The sequence below is a fragment of the Microtus oregoni genome, unplaced genomic scaffold (genome assembly GCF_018167655.1).
Source record: "Microtus oregoni isolate MIOR12 unplaced genomic scaffold, Mior012 000000F_ref0000247, whole genome shotgun sequence".
Classification (NCBI taxonomy): Eukaryota; Metazoa; Chordata; class Mammalia; order Rodentia; family Cricetidae; genus Microtus; species Microtus oregoni.
The window spans coordinates 55115709-55132780 of NW_024543059.1; the positions used below are offsets into that span (position 1 = coordinate 55115709).

Below are 17072 nucleotides of genomic sequence, written 5' to 3' on the forward strand. Positions count from 1 at the left end.
CTGCAAATATTATAATTTATGAGACATTTAGTCTCTAGCCAAGGCAGGCCTTAAACTTGTGGCACTGACCCAGCCCCACCCTTAATAGCATGGGCTACTGGCTCGAACCACTGTATCTAGCTGAAAGTCCAGATAATAAAAGGCAAGGCAGGGCCAACATGCTAGTTTTTTCGTTTCTTTGTAAGCATCCCCAGGTCTTCACAGAAATCAGAGGAGGCCTGGGCGGAGAAGGGAGTTGACCCGCCCTGCATAGCTTTCCTTCTGACTGAGCTGCAGAGAGCCGTGACTGCTTCGCTCAGGTGCCCTGTCCTCTACTGGGAGGGGGCCTGAAGCCTGCGCCTCCAGACGGAAGCGTTGCTGCCATTGGCCCAGCAGCCGCTGTCACCTGCACCGAGCCCAGGGCCGGAGCTCAAAGTCCGTTGCCCGAGGCCAGCGAGCTGGCGCGGGCAGCACAGGTGGTTCACGCCATCGGCCCTGCAAGATGCCGCTTGGACTGCGCGGGAAGAAGAAGTCGGCCAAGTTCAAGGAGACGGCGCGGCTGGTGGAGGGCGAGAGGTCGAGCGTCCACGAGGAGGTCCCCAGGCCCCCAGCTCCGGCACGCAAGCTGGTGTTCCACGCACAATTGGCACACGGCAGCGCCACGGGCCGAGTGGAGGAGTTCTCCAGCATCCAGGAGCTCTACGCCAAGATCGCCGGCGTGTTTGAGATCGCGCCGTCCGAGGTAAGCACAGGGAGATGTAGCCCAAGCTGGTGGCGCAGTCCCGGAACCGCGAATCGCTTGCAGGGTGGGGTCGGTCCCCAGCGCCTCCCGGGGAAGAGAGAACTCAAAGGAAAAGGGCAGTCCTGGGGCCGGCTGGAACTCTCCGCTCAGGTCCGGATTGTGGGTCACAGGGGTCGGGCGACTTAGACTTTCTTTTGTTAAGGAGTCTGCCTAGGTCCAGTCGTTCAGGGTAGGTCGTGCCCCAGCTCCTACTGGGACTCAGATCTGCCTGGACAAATGAATGCGCTCCATCGGACCTGAACTTTACTCTTAGGCGCTCTGTCATTAAGTTGCACTGGGAGTCTAACCAGAGATAAAGGGGAGGGAAAAAGTTGGAGTGGCTTCCTGGACACACCAGAGTAAAGGGGAAAGACGTCCCCGGAGCGTCCAAGGTGAAGCTCATTTTCTTCACCACTGCTTTTCTTAACAGACCCAGAAAGAAATGCTTTGGTGGTAAAATATAAGAAATTAAAAGCCTGGGTTGAAGCCGGGGAGTGGTGGCACACGCCTTTAATCCCAGCACACGGGAGGCAGAGGCAGGTGGATCTCTGTGAGTTCAAGGCTCCAAAGCTACAGAGAAACCCTGTCTTGAAAAAAATCAAATCAAAACAAAACAACAACAACAACAAAAATCTGGTTGTTATTCCAATGGAGGTACCTGAGAATATCAGCCAATTGTCTGACTAGCAAGCTTTTACGGAAGAGCTCAGTTTCATTTTTCCAAGGTATCTTTAAAAAGGGACCAAGAAAATTTAGCGGAAGTATATGGTGCTTAGAATCTGACCAAGGTTCTATCTTGAATGTATTAGTTTATGGGGATTTTTATTGACCCTTTATGTTTACCCAAAATAGTTACCTGAAAATTCATTTGTGAGATAAATGTTTTGGAGCTTCGGTCAAAGCAGGAGACTCTTGAGTTCAAATTCCTGAACTCAACAACCTGTGTTATCTCCCATTGGTAGGTAACCTCAGTGCCTAGGGAGGCTGATTCCTGGGGCCTGAGTCAGCCTTGGCTTCTGAGAGTGTTATAGGCTCCTGAGACAACTTGTCTCAAAAAAGGAGGAGGAGGAGGAGGAGGAGAAGAAAGAAGTGAACAGAGCCCAAGAAACAGTTCTCAGAGCTGCCTCTGGCTTTCACACGCGCCTCTTGTGTGAATGTGTGCATGCGTGCGCACACACACACGTACACACACGGACATGCACACGTTTTGTCTCTTTAGAAGTGCAGACTTTTGTTGCTGTGGGCTTCCAGAAGTGTAGAGCTGACACAGAGTGGCCTGCACACATCTGTAGTTGGAGGCTGCTTGTTCCTTCCCGACTGCCCAGAACAGAAAAAAAACAAACAAACATAGAAATTGTGTTAATTTATTAATTAAAACACTGCTTGGCCTATTAGCTTATGCATTTTTAGCTAGCTCTTATATCTTAAATTTTATAAAATATAAAATATTTCCATTATTTTATACTTTACCCTGAGGCTCATGGTTTATTGGTAAAGTCTGTCGCCTTTGGCAGTGGCTACTTGGCATCTCACTGACTCTGCCTACCCTCTCTCTCCATCTTTTCCAGTCTGGCTATATTCTGTTAAGCCATTGGCCAAGAGCAGTTTCTTTATTAACCAATGGTATTCACAGCATACAGCAGGGAATCACACATCACGTATCTGTTTTGTAATTAATTGTGTGTGTGTATGTTTTCTTTCTTTTTTAAATTAGTTGTTTATTGGGTCTGTTTAATGAAATTGAGGTCAAGATGAAGCTTCAATAAGAAAGGGATTACTTTATTAATTTTGGAGATTAAAGCAATTGTTTTATGTATGTGGGTGTTCTGGGAGCATGTGCCTGGTGAACCAGATGCCCTGGGACTGGAGTTACAGATGCTTGTGAGCTGCCATGTGGGTGCTGGAAATCAAACCAGGGCTGTCTGCAAGATCCGTCAGGGCTCTTAGTCACTGAGGCATCTCTCCAGCCCCAAGAAAAGAGTTTTAAAAAGTGTAACACTTGCTTCTTTTAGAGTTCCCGGGCTCTAAGGACAAATCAGAAGCCTTTTTTGTTAGTTGCTTATTTTAATAAAGGCTCACCAACACAACACTTCAAAGTGACTCTTTCCTTTAACCTTCCCAGATGAGGTAGGTGCCAGGCTAACCAGATACAGGTAACTGTGGACCCAGGTTCTAGTCCTGGGTGGCTTGGCCAAGGCTGACTTCTGGAGATAAGGGCGTCTGTGAATGAGGCTGTGAGACAGACCCGAGGCACTGGACTTGGTCAGCCCTCCGAGACCTGTAAATAATACCACTGATACAGGCTGGCTGACGTGCGAAGAGGTTGGGTCTTCACTAAGGTCACGTAGCTTGGGACCGAAAGCACAAGTTTTCTCTTTAAGTTTGGGTCCTCCAGTTCCCTTTGTTAAGCTCTTGGCTGTAACCAGGGACTCCAGACTGTTTCCCTTATCGCTCATCGGTCCATTATTCTTAGTCAATCTACTTGAGCCTTAAGAAGTTAGGATTACTGTGTTCTTGCTTCCCAGAGAAGAAGCGAGGGCTTTGAGGTTCAGGCACGAACCCACACCTGGCAAATGGCAGAGCCCATGTGTAAGCCCATCTTTCTCCTGACCCCCAAATTCTACAAAGCTGCATCCATAACCAGTTTTTCCAGTCTTTTAGCAATAGCTTGATAAACACGGTCTTTGTTTTTGGTTCACGCCGCACTGATTTTCAAGATAAAATTCCAGGGCAAATAATAAGCATGAGGTGTTTCCATGTGCAAAGTCCATAAACCCATTTTATAGCAGCGATGTGTATATTAGGGTGTTTATGTGAGTATCCAACATTAGTTCTCCATCTGGAGCATAAAAACCGAATGGTGGGTGAGATAGCTTTGTGGGTAAGGGCCTGGCTGCCAAGACAGACCCCTTGAGTTCTCCCCTCAGGATCCACACGGTGGGAAGATAATGGACTCTTGCAAGCTGTTCTCTGATCCCTATTCTTGGACTGTGGTACGGTGGCCACTCCCTACCCCCGCCCCGCCCCCCCCAAAAAAAACAGTGAAAAAAAAACTCAGCCATGCATAATGAGAGTAATGACTAAACGCAGCACAGAGTATCTGTCACCTTCTCCTTCCTGGGAAGCAATTGTCTAGTGGAGGGCTCCTGGAGAGAGGGAGTCCTGTCTTCGGTGGTGTAGATGCTTGGAGTCACCCATACTCCAGTGGACAGCGCCACACCCATGCTCATGAAGGCTGTCCTAGCTAAACTCAAACCAATATGAAAGTGGGAGGGGGACTTGCTGGCAAGAGGCGGGGCTTGGCAGGAGTTAGAGGAGGGATAAGAGAGCATGGGAGGAGAGTTTGACCAGATAGCATTATACGCATGTGTGAAATTGTCGAATAATACATTTATTTGTTCGTCATTGTCTAGTGTAAATACCCCAGTAGCTGACGCTGAAACTGAAGTTGCTTAATGAAATCAAGATCACATCACACGGTTCTGTGACCATCATGCATGTTGCACACACTCTCTGTACTAAGGAAACTAAAAACAAAACCGAAAACCTTCAAATGTACATTAAGAGGCTCAAGGATCACAAGTTTGAGGCCAGCCTGGGCTACAGAGCAAGTCTGAAGCCAGTTTGTGCTACATACATGGCAAGATCCTGTCTCAATAAACAAAGCAAAAGCTGGGAGGTGGTGGCCCATGCCTTTAACCACCTACACTGGGGAGGCAGAAGCAGGCAGGTCTTTGTGAGTTCAAGGCCATTCTACTTGACTCAGCCAGTTCCGGCACTTCTAGGACTACGCAGAGACGCCCCGTCTTGAAAAACAAAACAAAACAAAAACTGAACAAACTAAACAAAAACAACAAAAAAACCAAAACCACCCACAAACAGCAACAGCAAAGAGCACAGCACAGGGATTCCGTTCCCTACCCTGTTCTCCAACGAGGAACATGGGGCTGTGCTCTTGCTTTTTGAGATGTTAGTGTATACTATGACGCTTCAGAGAATGGCGTAGACAGTAAGCTCAGAAGCCTCCTGACTCCAGATAAGTGGCACAGGGACAGGAGTGGCACTGGACCAAGAGCTACGCTCCTTCCTGGGAGGAGGAGGGAGTCTGAGGTTGGGTGAGGCAGATGCAGGCAAGCTTCCAGACACTCCTATGTGCTCAGCTGTGCCAGGCATGCAGTGGGCGGCGTGGCTACTCTGCTCTCACTGGGTTTTGTCTCACTTTCTAGTTGGACTGAGTGCACCTCTGAGACGTTAAGCAGCTTTCCCCGAATCTGTAGGCTCACAGGAGCCAAGACTTGATTTCAGTTTCCTGGTTCCAATTGTTTACATAGAAGCTGGGAAGTTCTTAGTAATTGCGCTCAAATTCTAAATACAAATCCAGGAAAACTGTTTTTTTTAAGACAGGGTTTCATTATGTAGCCCTGGTTGATCTGCAATTCGGCATGAAGACTAGGCTGGCCTTGAACTCACAGAGATCCGCCTGTCTATGCCTCCTGAGTGCTGGGATTAAATGCGTATGTCACCATGCCTAAAAATTAAAATCAAATGTTTATTTCTTAAATTTTTGTGTGTATGGATGTGAGCCTACATGTATGTATGTATGTATGTATGTATGCAGTGCCCTTGGAGCCCAGAAGGAGCATCAGATCTCCTGGGGCTGTAGTTATGGATGGCTGTGAGCCCCCATATAGCTGCTGGGATTTGAACCTGGGTCTTCTGCAAGGACAGCCAGTATTCTTAACCACTATGCCATATCTCCAGCCAAGGAAAACCTTTTAAGCAAACAGTTTTTCAACTCAGACACAAAGATACTTGTTGCCCTTGTACCCAAAAGATGTTGTATTAGTCATTAGGAGAATGCAAGTCAAAACACCATTGAGATCAATTACCAAATTCAGAATTGTTCTCATTAAGAAAACAAATAGCAGGGTTGGCAATTTGGCTTAGTGGTAAACCCTTGCTTTACGAACTTAGTGACTTGGAACCATATCAAGGGGGAAGAATCAACTCCGCAAAATATCCTCTGACCTACACATGTGTCATCCGGCATACAGGCACTCTCTTTATCATGCACACACACAGACACACACACACAATTACAGCAACTACAATAATAACAGAACCAAGCACTGGGCAGGGGGTGGAAGGGGAGCAGCAACCCTATGTGTGGCTGGTGGGAGTGTAAGCTAGTGCAGCTACTAGGAAATTAGAGTAAATATTACCAAACCAAGGCTGGAACGCGGTAGAATCCAACTGTCCCATTTCTGGGTAATTGCTCGAAAGGACTTTTCATCAGCGTGCCGTAGAGGGACCTACACAGCCGTGTGTCTTGTTGTACTGTTCCTAGTAGCTGAGCTATGACAGCAGCTTAGGTGTCTGTCAGATGATGGATGGACAGAGGAAATTATATATGTATGTGTGTGCATGTATGCATGTATTACACACACTTAATGGAGCTTTATTCAACTATAAAGAAGAATGCAATTATGTCATTTGAAGGAAAACAGAGCAATTGTAGATAAACATATTGAGTGAAAGAAGCCAGACTCAGACAAACATTGCAGATTTTCACATATATATGAATATATATATATTCTAGATTATATAAGATGTATGTGTAGATACATAATAACATATATATGTCATGAAAGTAGACACAAGGCTGTGGGAAAAGGAAGGGTCCTTACAGGATAGGGAGTGTATGAGGAGTGAACACAGTCAAAGCACATGATATTTTTGAATGAAATCATCTCTACGGAACTCGTCATGGCGCACAGCAAACATATGCAAAACCAAGAAGGCGCTGCTGTGAGCTCACTGCTGTGGGTGTTAGCTGTCTCATGGCCGCTGCTGTGAGCTGACTGTTGTGGGTGTCGGCTGTCTCATGGCCACTGCTGTGAGCTGACTGTTGTGGGTGTCAGCTGTCTCTCGTGGCTGCTGCTGTGAGCTGACTGCTGTAGGCATCGGCTATCTCGGCTGTCTCAAGGCAGCTGCTGTGAGCTGACTGTTGTGGGTGTTGGCTATCTCGGCTGTCTCTCGTGGCCGCTGCTGTGAGCTGACTGTTGTGGTGTTGACTGTCTTGTGGCCCCTGGAGGAGGAAGCCTGTGAACTGATTTGCATTTGTTACTGATGTTGGCTGGGTGCAGACAATTGTGATCACTACATAGAAACAGATGGCCAATTATGCAAAAAGCCTCTTGCTGATGCTTTCCCCCCAACAACTAAATGAGCAATTCAGTAAAAAGAAAGAGAAAGAAAGAAAAAGAAAGTAATTGACTCTAAAAGGCTGGTTAACTCATCACACACATGAAGGATATCTCTTCAGAAAGTCAAATGATACTTTTCATTTTCTGTGTGTGCATACGTCTGTTGGAGAATGGGCTGTGTGTGTGTTTGTGCATGTGGGTGGTATGTGTGTGTGTATGGTATGTGTGTATGTAGATGTGTGTGATATGGTGAGTGCATGTGGTATGGTGTGTGTGTGGTATGTGTGTGTATAGATGTATGTGGTATGGCGTGTGTGTGGTATGTGTGTGTATAGATGTATGTGGTATGGCGTGTGTGTGGTATGTGTGTGTATAGATGTATGTGGTATGGTGTGTGTGGTATGGTGTTTGTATGTGGTGTGTGTGTGTGGTATGGTGTGTGTGTGGTATGTGTGTGTGTAGATGTTTGTGGTATAGTATGTGTGTGTGGTATGGTGTGTGTGGTATGTGTGTGGCATATGTATGCATGTTTGGCTCATGCACATGAGGTGTGCACATGTTCGAATATAGAAGGCAAAGCAGAATCGGACACTCACTGAATCTGACCATCTCCTCTGCACCGAGGCGGACTGACCAGTGGGATTTTCCTCCTTTGTCCCACAACATTGGGCTCATAGGCATACATAGCTATACTCAACTTTTTACGCGTGCATTAATTTGAACTCAGGTCCTCAGGCTTGTACAAGCATCTTAACCACTCAGCCATTTCCCCAATCCCGAAAGTATTTAAAAATATTCGGGTTACATAAAGAAGCTGAGTCATTGTGGCTGTAGCTCCTGAGCGTGGTGGTTATACATTTTGTTGAAGAGGCGTTTTGAATATTTAACTACTGTAACTCTGTTCAGCAAGTAGGTGGTGGCTGTTATGTCTTCTAAATCCTTATCATGAGGAAAGATGCAGGAGCAAGTCATGTGCTTGAATGTGGTTAGAAGTTTGTATTTCCAGAAACCAGAACCTCAGACTCACTTTCTTTACATGGTTCAGGAATTATTTCCGTGGTCTTGATTATACTGCTCAGTGATCTCCCTTACCCAAAGTGCTTGTGACCAGGGTGTTTCAGTGTAACTGGAGGCTTCTCTCCTGCCCACCAGTTCCTGAATAACCACTCTCAGGCTTAATGTAAATTACAAACTGAGCCGGGCGGTGGTGGCGCATGCCTGTAATCCCAGCACTCGGGAGGCAGAGACAGGCGGATCTCTGGGAGTTCGAGGCCAGCCTGGTCTACCAAGGGAGTTCCAGGACAGGCTCCAAAGCTACAGAGAAACCCTGTCTCGAAAACCCAAAATAAATAAATAAATAAATAAATAAATAAATAACTGTTTGGTCTATTAGCTCAGGCTTATTATTAGCTAGCTCTTACAACTTAAATAAACTCATTTCTATTCTATATTTTGCCATGAGGCTCATGACTTGTCACCTCACATCTTGCTTCTCCAGCAGTTGTTGGCATCTCCCTGACTCTGCCTTCTTTCTCCCTATCTTTCTGCTTGGATTTCCCTACCTGCTATATTCTGCCTGGCTATTGGCCAAATCCACTTCTTTATTAACCAATGGTAATAAGACATATTCACAGCATACAGAAGGGTATCCTACACCATTTCAGACTTTTAAAAAATATTTTTTAACATTTGCATATGCATAATGGAATGTCTTGGGGAAAGAACTTAAGTCTAAACAGAAAATTAACTTCTGTTTTTTATATACTTTATAACACACAGCAAAATTAATTTTATGCTTTGTATTCACCTTATACATAGCACTAATGTAATTTTATACACCACTCTGAATGTATGCCCAGATTTTATCTGTGTCCCAATTTCAGGTGTGAAATTGGTAGAATTTTATACCCGTGCCATGTTGATACTTAAAAAGTTTCAGGTTTGGCAACATTTCGGCTTAGAAAGAGGCAACCTTTATCGGTTTGTATAGTTAGATGCCCAGTAGCTCATCAAATGAGTGAGTGACCCATCTAGGGGTTGGTTCTCTCTTGACATACACACAAACTGCAAGGCAGCGTCATTGCCTGTTGAGATGGAGGTCTCACTCTGTTGCACAGACTCACCTCTAACTCGTGGCTTCAGTCAGTTCTGTCTGTCAGGTAGCTAGGACCATGGAAATGTATGTGTCTTCATGTCAGGCCCAAACCACAACGTGATTTTAAAATTTAAAGCTCTCCGTTTCCAAATGTGTCATTACTAATGTTAAAGGGAAAACAGCCTGTTCTTCCCATGGCCTTTGTTCCCATCTCTGGAGCCTGTTCTCACCTCCACCTTATTGAGGAAGGGTCTCTCTTTCTCTGCCACTACATGTACTTCAGGCTTACCATCTTCTTCTTTTCCATGTTAAGCACCTTTATTTTATTTTGTATCTTATTTTGTCGACGTGAAAGGCAAGAAGGCAAAAACTACAAATGGGCTGGGAATGGAGGCACATGCTTGCAGTCTTGGGCTCAGAAGACCATGCCAGGAGAATCAATATGGGCTGAATAGTGAGTTCTAGATTAGCCTGGGCTGTATAGCGAGATCCTGTCTCAAAAATGAATCCTATAAACAAAACAAAGCAAAACAACCTCCCTGAACAACAACAAAACCCAACAAAGAACAGCTGCCTAGAGGGCAGCATGCAGGCTTCTTCCCTTCCATAATGCAGGCCCACCATCTTCTGGCTGGTTGCCCAGTGTTACCTCCCATCTCCCTTGCGGAAGCCTGAGATTACAGACACACTCCAGGTTTTGATTAGGTGGCTCCGGAGATGGGCCACCCAGCTTCCAGGATCTGCCTGTCTCTGTCCCGCAGTGCTGGTGTTACAGACATATGTGGCCATGCCCAACTGGGGAGCCAAATTCAGGTTTTCATGCTTGTATATCTCCCTTTACTATATATCAAAGAAATTGTATGTGTTTAAGGTGTAAAACACAGCATTTGGTAGATGTATATGGTGCAATTACTGCAGTCAATCTAATCAGCATATTCACTGTATAAATGGTGACATTCGCAGCTGTTTGGGAGCAGAGTCACTTGCTAGGTGGCTTCCAGCATACAGGGAGCTGCCTTCGAGGCTTAGGAGCACTTTCCTTTTTCAGCTCTTTGGCACCAGTGCCAGGCTGTGGAGTTCTGGAGAATATAAAATGTTCTTCAGTCTTTACCATTTCCCAGTGACACAGAAAACAGGCAGGTAGAGCTGCTCTTGACCTGACTCATACGTGTGAACTCCAGGAAGACCTGGGGGCTGGGACTCACAGGCTCCCCCACCCCCAGTGACAGGATGGCCACAGAATGGCAGGACTTGGAATTTGGAATTAATGTTCCTGTTGATTTCTGAGGACAATGAATTAAGCCCAGCAGAGTGTGAGGGAGAAATGTAGCTGATGCTCAGGAGGTACTTACGGTAGCGTTGGCAGCTTCCTGTTGCGCAGAAACAACCCCTTCAGACTGGCTGTCAGGTAAAATCACCCCAAGACTACAATGTTTTCCCCTGATAAACAGCTTTTTTTTTAAAATTTATTTATTTATTAAGGATTTCTGCCTCCTCCCCGCCACCGCCTCCCATTTCCCTCCCCCTCCCCCGTCGATAAACAGCTTTATCAAGGTCCATGGTTGTAAGATCAACACCATTTCCTGAGCATGCACAGGGCAAACCTATGCTTTGATGACCTTGCCCCCAGTCACTAAACACTAAACCTAAAACCTTCCAATTGTCATTCCTTCCATCCCTTCTTTTTTCTTTTTCTCTTTCTTCCTTTCCACTTTGAATTTTTTTGTTTATTCTTTGACAGTTTTATGTATGTGTATTGTGCCGTTTGATCAGATTCACTCACCATCACCCTGTCTGGTTCCCTCCCATTTCTGCTGTGAACCCTTCTTCCCGACAAGCCCCCCCCCCCCCATTTCATGTCCATTTTGTTCAAACCCAGTGAGTTTCATTAGGGATGCATTCATGGAGCATGAGTGGGGAGTTATTTAATGGAGCGTGGGAGACTTTCCAGTAGTTACGCTATTGAAGAAAAATGACTCTTCTCCTCCAGCAGTCATTAATTCCCAATAACTCTTAGTTAGCCAAATGTTGTCTTACAGACACACGTGCACGTGTATATGGGGCCAAAGGTCAGCCTTGGGTGTCAGTCCTCAGGTCTTGTCCATTCCAGTTCCTGAGATGGGGTCTCTTACTAACTTGGAGCCCAGCAGATTGGATGTGATTGAGCACCAAGACTCACCTACCTATATTGCCCTTGAAGTGCACAGCACCATGTATAGTTTTTAATTTTATTTATTTATGTGCACCATGTGCATGCAGATGCCCGTGGAAGCTAAAAGAGGGCGTTAGAACCTGTGGAACTGGAGTTGCAGGTTGCTGTGAGCTGCAACCCGTGGGTGACAGTGATCAGTCCTTTTCAAGAGAAGGGAGAGCTCTTAACCACTGAGCCATCTCTCCAGCACCACCCTCCCACCCCGGTTTAGTGTGGGTTATTAAAACATGAACTGAACTCAGGCCTTCACACTTGCAAGGCAAGTGCCTGAGCTATCCCTCCAGATCTTCTAGCCCAAGACCCCAAAACTCCCCTTGGAAGTGTTCTCGTTTATAGTTTATCATACGTAGGAATGAACTCTGGGGCAGAATCCCTGGTGGTCTTTGGACAGGCGTTACTGATGGTTGTCACTGCTGGATCAGTGATGTGTGTGTACTAAAGAGACACCCTGAGTTTGGATTCCCTCACTCCACCCATTTTCTGTTCTAATACTCCGAGTCTTTGTTATTTTCAATCTTCAGGGCTTCTGATTGCTTCTAAGTACCTTCCACCAAGCAAGGTAGCTTCCCACTACCTCCTGCATCTTCCCCTGCAATTCCTGCTCCCATCATATGCTTCTCTTTACATTTCAGACTTTTTAGTTCAGAGCTCATGTATCCCAGGCTGGTCTTACAGTGCATGTAGGCGAGGATGGTCTTGAACTTCTGATCATCTTGCCCCCACCTCCCGAGTGCCAGGTTACAGGTGTGTTCCACCGTGCTCAGGCTATGTGACGTTGAGGAGCGAATCCAAGGTGTTGTGCACGTTAGTCACGTCTCCAACCCCACGCTTAGTAATCTTGGAGCATTCTATTCATGCCCTGCCAAGGAACGTTTCCTATGGGCCTACCCATTTTGAAAGCAATAAGTGCACACTGCACCCCAAGGCATCAGCACCGTGAGTTACATTCAGAGACTTCTCTCTCTCTTCCTGAGAGCAGGGCTGTTTAAAAAAAAAAAAAAATCTAGTTTCTTAAGTCCCCAGATAACGGTTAGGTGCTCCGTTAACCTTCGTTAAATAAGCATACACAGTGAGTACGGTGAGGCGAAGTTGACGGTTAGATGGCGGTGGGACTGGCGGCTCCAGGAAGCTACAGGTAGAGCTAAATCAACCACGCGTTTGCTCTGCTTCCTTTAGAAATAATGTTTGCTGGTATTGCTGGATTTGTGCTGAGTTGTCTGAGAACTTAGGAATGTGTCAACAATCACTCTGTGTGCTCAGTGTTCCCCTTTGAGCCTAAGTTTCGTTGCCATGTGAAAATGTCAGGAAAATGACTCATTTTGAGAAGGAAAAGGGGAGGGCTGCTGAGACGGCTCAGTGGGTAAAGGCGCCTGTGGCCAGGCCTGGCCGCCTGAGTTCCATACCTGGGGTCCGAACTCTGGATAGAGCTGTTTGCAGCAAGTTGTTCTCTGACCACCACATTCCCGCTGTGGTACGTGCTCATATGTGCACACACACGCAAATACACAAATAAAATGCAAAGAACAAAAAGAATTTCAGAGATGAGTGTATGCTCTTAGCCGGAAGGAGCTGATGGGATGGCGGGCCCCTCACTTCCGCTCATCACTTCAGCTGTGTGAAGTAGGCGGTAGGTGTGTTATGCCAGAGATAGAGACACTCAGATAATCTCGGGCATTTAGTCTGTGTGCCTGTGTCTCTCTGGGCTGCTGTCCTAGACGAACTGTCCTAGCCCGAGTGGCTAATAGGTTTTTTTCTAGGGCTGGGAGATGTCACCTTAGGTACAGCACCTGCTCTGTGAGGACCTGACTTCAGATTTCCAGAGCCCACATAAGGCTGGATGTGGAGCGAGTCTGTAATCCCAGTGCTCCTGTGGAAAGACAGAAAGAAGAGGAAAATCCCTGCAGACTTTAGGGCCGGTTGTCCTGGTGAACACAGCAGTGAACAGTGAATGAAAGACCCTGCCTCAAACAAGGGAGGACTGACCTCTGAGATCGTCCTCTGACCTCCATCTGTCCTCCAGGTGTTTCAGTTTGTTCGCGAGTAGGAGAAAACACTCGCACCCTCAAACACGACTCACGCCAAAGACCAAACACTCTGTAGGCTAAACCACTCCCTGGGTGAAATCCCAAGTTATTTCCTTAAAGGGAACTGGAATTTAGTTGGATCCTTAGACTTTTGTTTTAAGTAGAAACAAACTACTTCCCTATTCCAGGAGCCCGTGGTCTGGCAACTAGCCACACCTGTTGACAATAACCTTGAGCTAGCAAAACTCTCTGATTAACAACTAGGTGGGACTTTTGTCTGAGGGGGAAGCACAGTAACCTTGAAGGGATTAGAAACTCCCAAACTCTCTGACCTTTGGCCTCTTTGGGCCTCCACACTTTTCTGATCTTCAGGTTGAGCCCCAATTTCTCTCTGTGTGTTTTAATTGTGCTACACGGTGTGGTGCCACTCTCCCCCGACATTAACAAGGAGGCTGGTTAGAAGCACATTGAACCCCTGCTCTGCCCCGTTGGTAGTGAGTGGCAGGAGAGGAGAATATCTGAGAAAGAGACAAAGGCCTGGGAGGTGAAGCCCCTGGGAGCTCACAGTGTCCCAAGGGCCAACATCCCCTCCCCATGCATTAAGAGAACTGCTATTGTGTCATCAAGGAGGAGCCAAATTTTAATGATTGCTAAGAAATCTGTGTGTCTTCTGGAAGGCTCTTGCACTCTCTGTCTCCTGAGGAGAAAGCCCTGAGCTCGCCAAGGGTGCTCCTTGAAACTAATTATTCAGAGAGGAGTAACTAATTAACAAATACCTTTGAGCTAGATTCTTGCTGAGCTAGACAGGAGAAAGGCAGAGAAGTGTGTTGTGCTTTCCTGTCCCTTTAAGGGACAAGCCACGCCCACTCCCATTACCTCTGACCTGCCCTCCGCCATCTTGCCCCTTTTCTGCTTCCTTGGCGTGCACACGCGTTCTCTCTGTCTCTCTCTCCTTTTATGTCTTTTTCTCCTTTTATCTCTCTCTCTCTCTCTCTCTCTCTCTCTCTCTCTCTCTCTCTCTCTCTCCTGTAATAAATATTTTACCTTTATACCTATCTTTTGTGTTTATGTGTCTGTTCCCCGCTGCCACCTCCCGCGTGGCATGTGCCCTCCGCTGGTGGGAAACTGTAGCCACTTGTAGCATGGCGGCTCCGCCCACCCTGGGGACCGACAACAGTCTGGCAGCTGTGCCGCAAACATCTGAAAAATATTTTAAGAATAACAAGGTGGCTTTTCTGGGTTAGGATACAAGTGTATGCATAGCTGGAAGTCAAAGCTTGGACTTGGCTGACACCAGCAAGGTCCTGAAGTAGATTGGTGCTGCTTGGTCTCATTCTCAAAAAACATCATGTTATTAAAACATCTTAAATGCCATATTCTGTAGATCTCTGAAGTGTTTGAAGACAACCTATCTAAAATATATCTCTGTTTGACCTTGAAAACATAACAGTAAAAGGACTATAAGTTTGATTGTAATAGGTGCCTAACTACTAACCTGCACTTCTCTATTAATAGCCTGCAAGGTCCTGCAGTTTTCTGGAAGGGATTTAGAGCTTGTTAGTGGCAGGATGTTCAGTTTGACCCTCTGTTAGTGGCTGGGCAGGCTAAGAACTCAAGCATTGAGAAAACACCATTGTTGTGTGTATAAAAATGTCCCTGGAGACAGAGTGCTTGTAGAGCGACAGGCCCAAATGTTTTCATTTGGTGGCTGACACCCAGGATCCACAGAATAGTTTGTAAAAGTAACAGGTTCCTAGGTTACAGCGTTGAAGTGGCCTCAGAGGGATACATAGTGTCAGAGCTAAGGAGATGGCGATTCTGTATCATTGTTACAATGATACACACATCAGTGTGTCACTTTCATGCAGTGGTGGCCGTTTGGTCTGTGTTAGAGCTTTTTCCTTCCTGATCCAGGGCCAGTTCTGATTCAGCCTCCCCAGATTCTCCTCATCTGGACATTGGTTCACGTTCTGGTTGTAGTTAGGGTGGTTGTAGTTAGGATGTTCCCCAACCCTGTTACTTGATTCTCTGCCTGTATTTTTTTTTTTTTTTGTATTTCCCACTTCCAAGCTTGATTTTTCTGTCTGCATAAATGGGGGCGGGATGCACACACTAAGAAACAGGAAGCACATGACTGCTGTTGAGTTAACACAAGCTCTCTGATCCAATGTTATGATTCCTTCCAGAACCTCTAGAAATTGCCGTGATTCACAGTGGAGGCAACTGGCACAGCACATGTGAAGTGTGCAAGACAGGACAGGGCAATGTTTTGTTTTTTCTTTTTTATTCCTTTATGAGGAAAGTAAGATTCAGACTAGTAAATTTTTTACATTTGGAACACAATTTTTATTTGATAATTGTTCTTACTGTATACAGTATGTTCAAGTTTAAGTTTTGCCTTTTTGTTTAGAAAAAAAGTGAGATATGTTAGGAATAGTATTTTTTAAATTGTTTTCCCCTCCCTTTCTCTCCCCTCCCCTTCTATCCTCTTCCATGGTCCCCATACTCCCAATTTACTCAGGAGATCTTGTCTTTTTCTACTTTCCATGTAGATTAGCTCCTTGAATGGCTCTCTCTTAGGGTCCTCTTTGTTGTCTAGGTTCTCTGGGATTATGAATTGTAGGCTGGTCTTTCTTTGCTTTATGTCTAAAAGCCACTTATGAGTGAGTGCATATGATATTTGTCTTTCTGGGTCTGGGTTACCTCACCCAATATGATATTTTCTAGATCCATCCATATGTTTTGATCCCATGTGTCTGTCCAAATCCAAAGCTCACTCCCTCTTCCTTTTCTCTCCAAACAACACAAGGTCTTGTTATGTAGTCTGGCTTGGCTAGAAATCTCTATGTAGCCCAAACTGGTCTCAAAATCACCATCCTCCTCCTGTGTGCCTTCCTTCAAAGCCAGTGCTCTCTCTTTCCTTTATATAATGATTCTTCTTTTTTAATAGACAGGATCTCTCTATGTAGTTCTGGCTGTTCTGTAACCCACTAGGTAGACCAGGCTGGCCTTAAATTCACAAATATCTGCCTGGCTCTGGCTCTAAAGTACTGGGATGAGCCTGTGGTAATTCAGTGTGAACCTCCCAAATGCTGGGATTACAGGTATGGACCACCATGCTCAGCTTTCTTTGTCTTCATACGTGACATTTAAACCTTTTAAATTGACTGTGTGGTTGTGGTGTGTGTGTGTGCTATGATATGAAGCTCAGAGGACAACTCTCAGGAGCTGATTCTCTTTCCACTGCATATTACAGGAACTGAACCCAGGCCTTGTATGGCAAGTGCCCTTACCTGCTGAACCATTTTGCTGGCCCATGATATTTAAATTTAGTTTTATGTTTATTGGTGTTTTGTCTGCATGTATGCCTGTGCACTCTGGCACTCAAAGAGGTCAGAAGAAGGCTGAAGAGTCCCTTGCAATGGAGTTACAGGCAGTTGTGAGCTGCCACATGGATGCTGAGAATCTGGAAGAGCAGCCAATGCTCTTAGCTTCTAAACCATTGCTCTAGCCTCCTTCTGTGAAAATTTAAAGTAGAGAAGAGCCAAGTAATATTTATGAACAGTCAAAATTATTGCAAAAGAACACCACCAGGAGCTGACTGAAATACTTGTTAAAAAGTAAATAATATGGCCGGGCGATGGTGGCGCACGCCTTTAATCCCAGCACTCGGGAGGCAGAGACAGGCGGATCTCTGTGAGTTCGAGACCAGCCTGGACTACAGAGCTAGTTCCAGGACAGGCTCCAAAGCCACAGAGAAACCCTGTCTCAAAAA

At 45.9% G+C, this 17072-nt stretch overlaps 1 protein-coding gene across 1 annotated transcript in view; it reads left to right on the top strand.

Moving 5' to 3' along the window:
* Window positions 1–334: 334 nt before the first annotated feature.
* The window catches only part of Gipc2 (GIPC PDZ domain containing family member 2), a 60201-nt gene continuing 43463 nt past the window's right edge, over window positions 335–17072 (top strand). The window contains exon 1 of the mRNA XM_041650752.1: window positions 335–721. Coding sequence (XP_041506686.1) covers window positions 482–721 — 240 coding nt within the window. The 5' untranslated portion in view covers window positions 335–481. The remainder of the gene's footprint in view (window positions 722–17072) is intronic.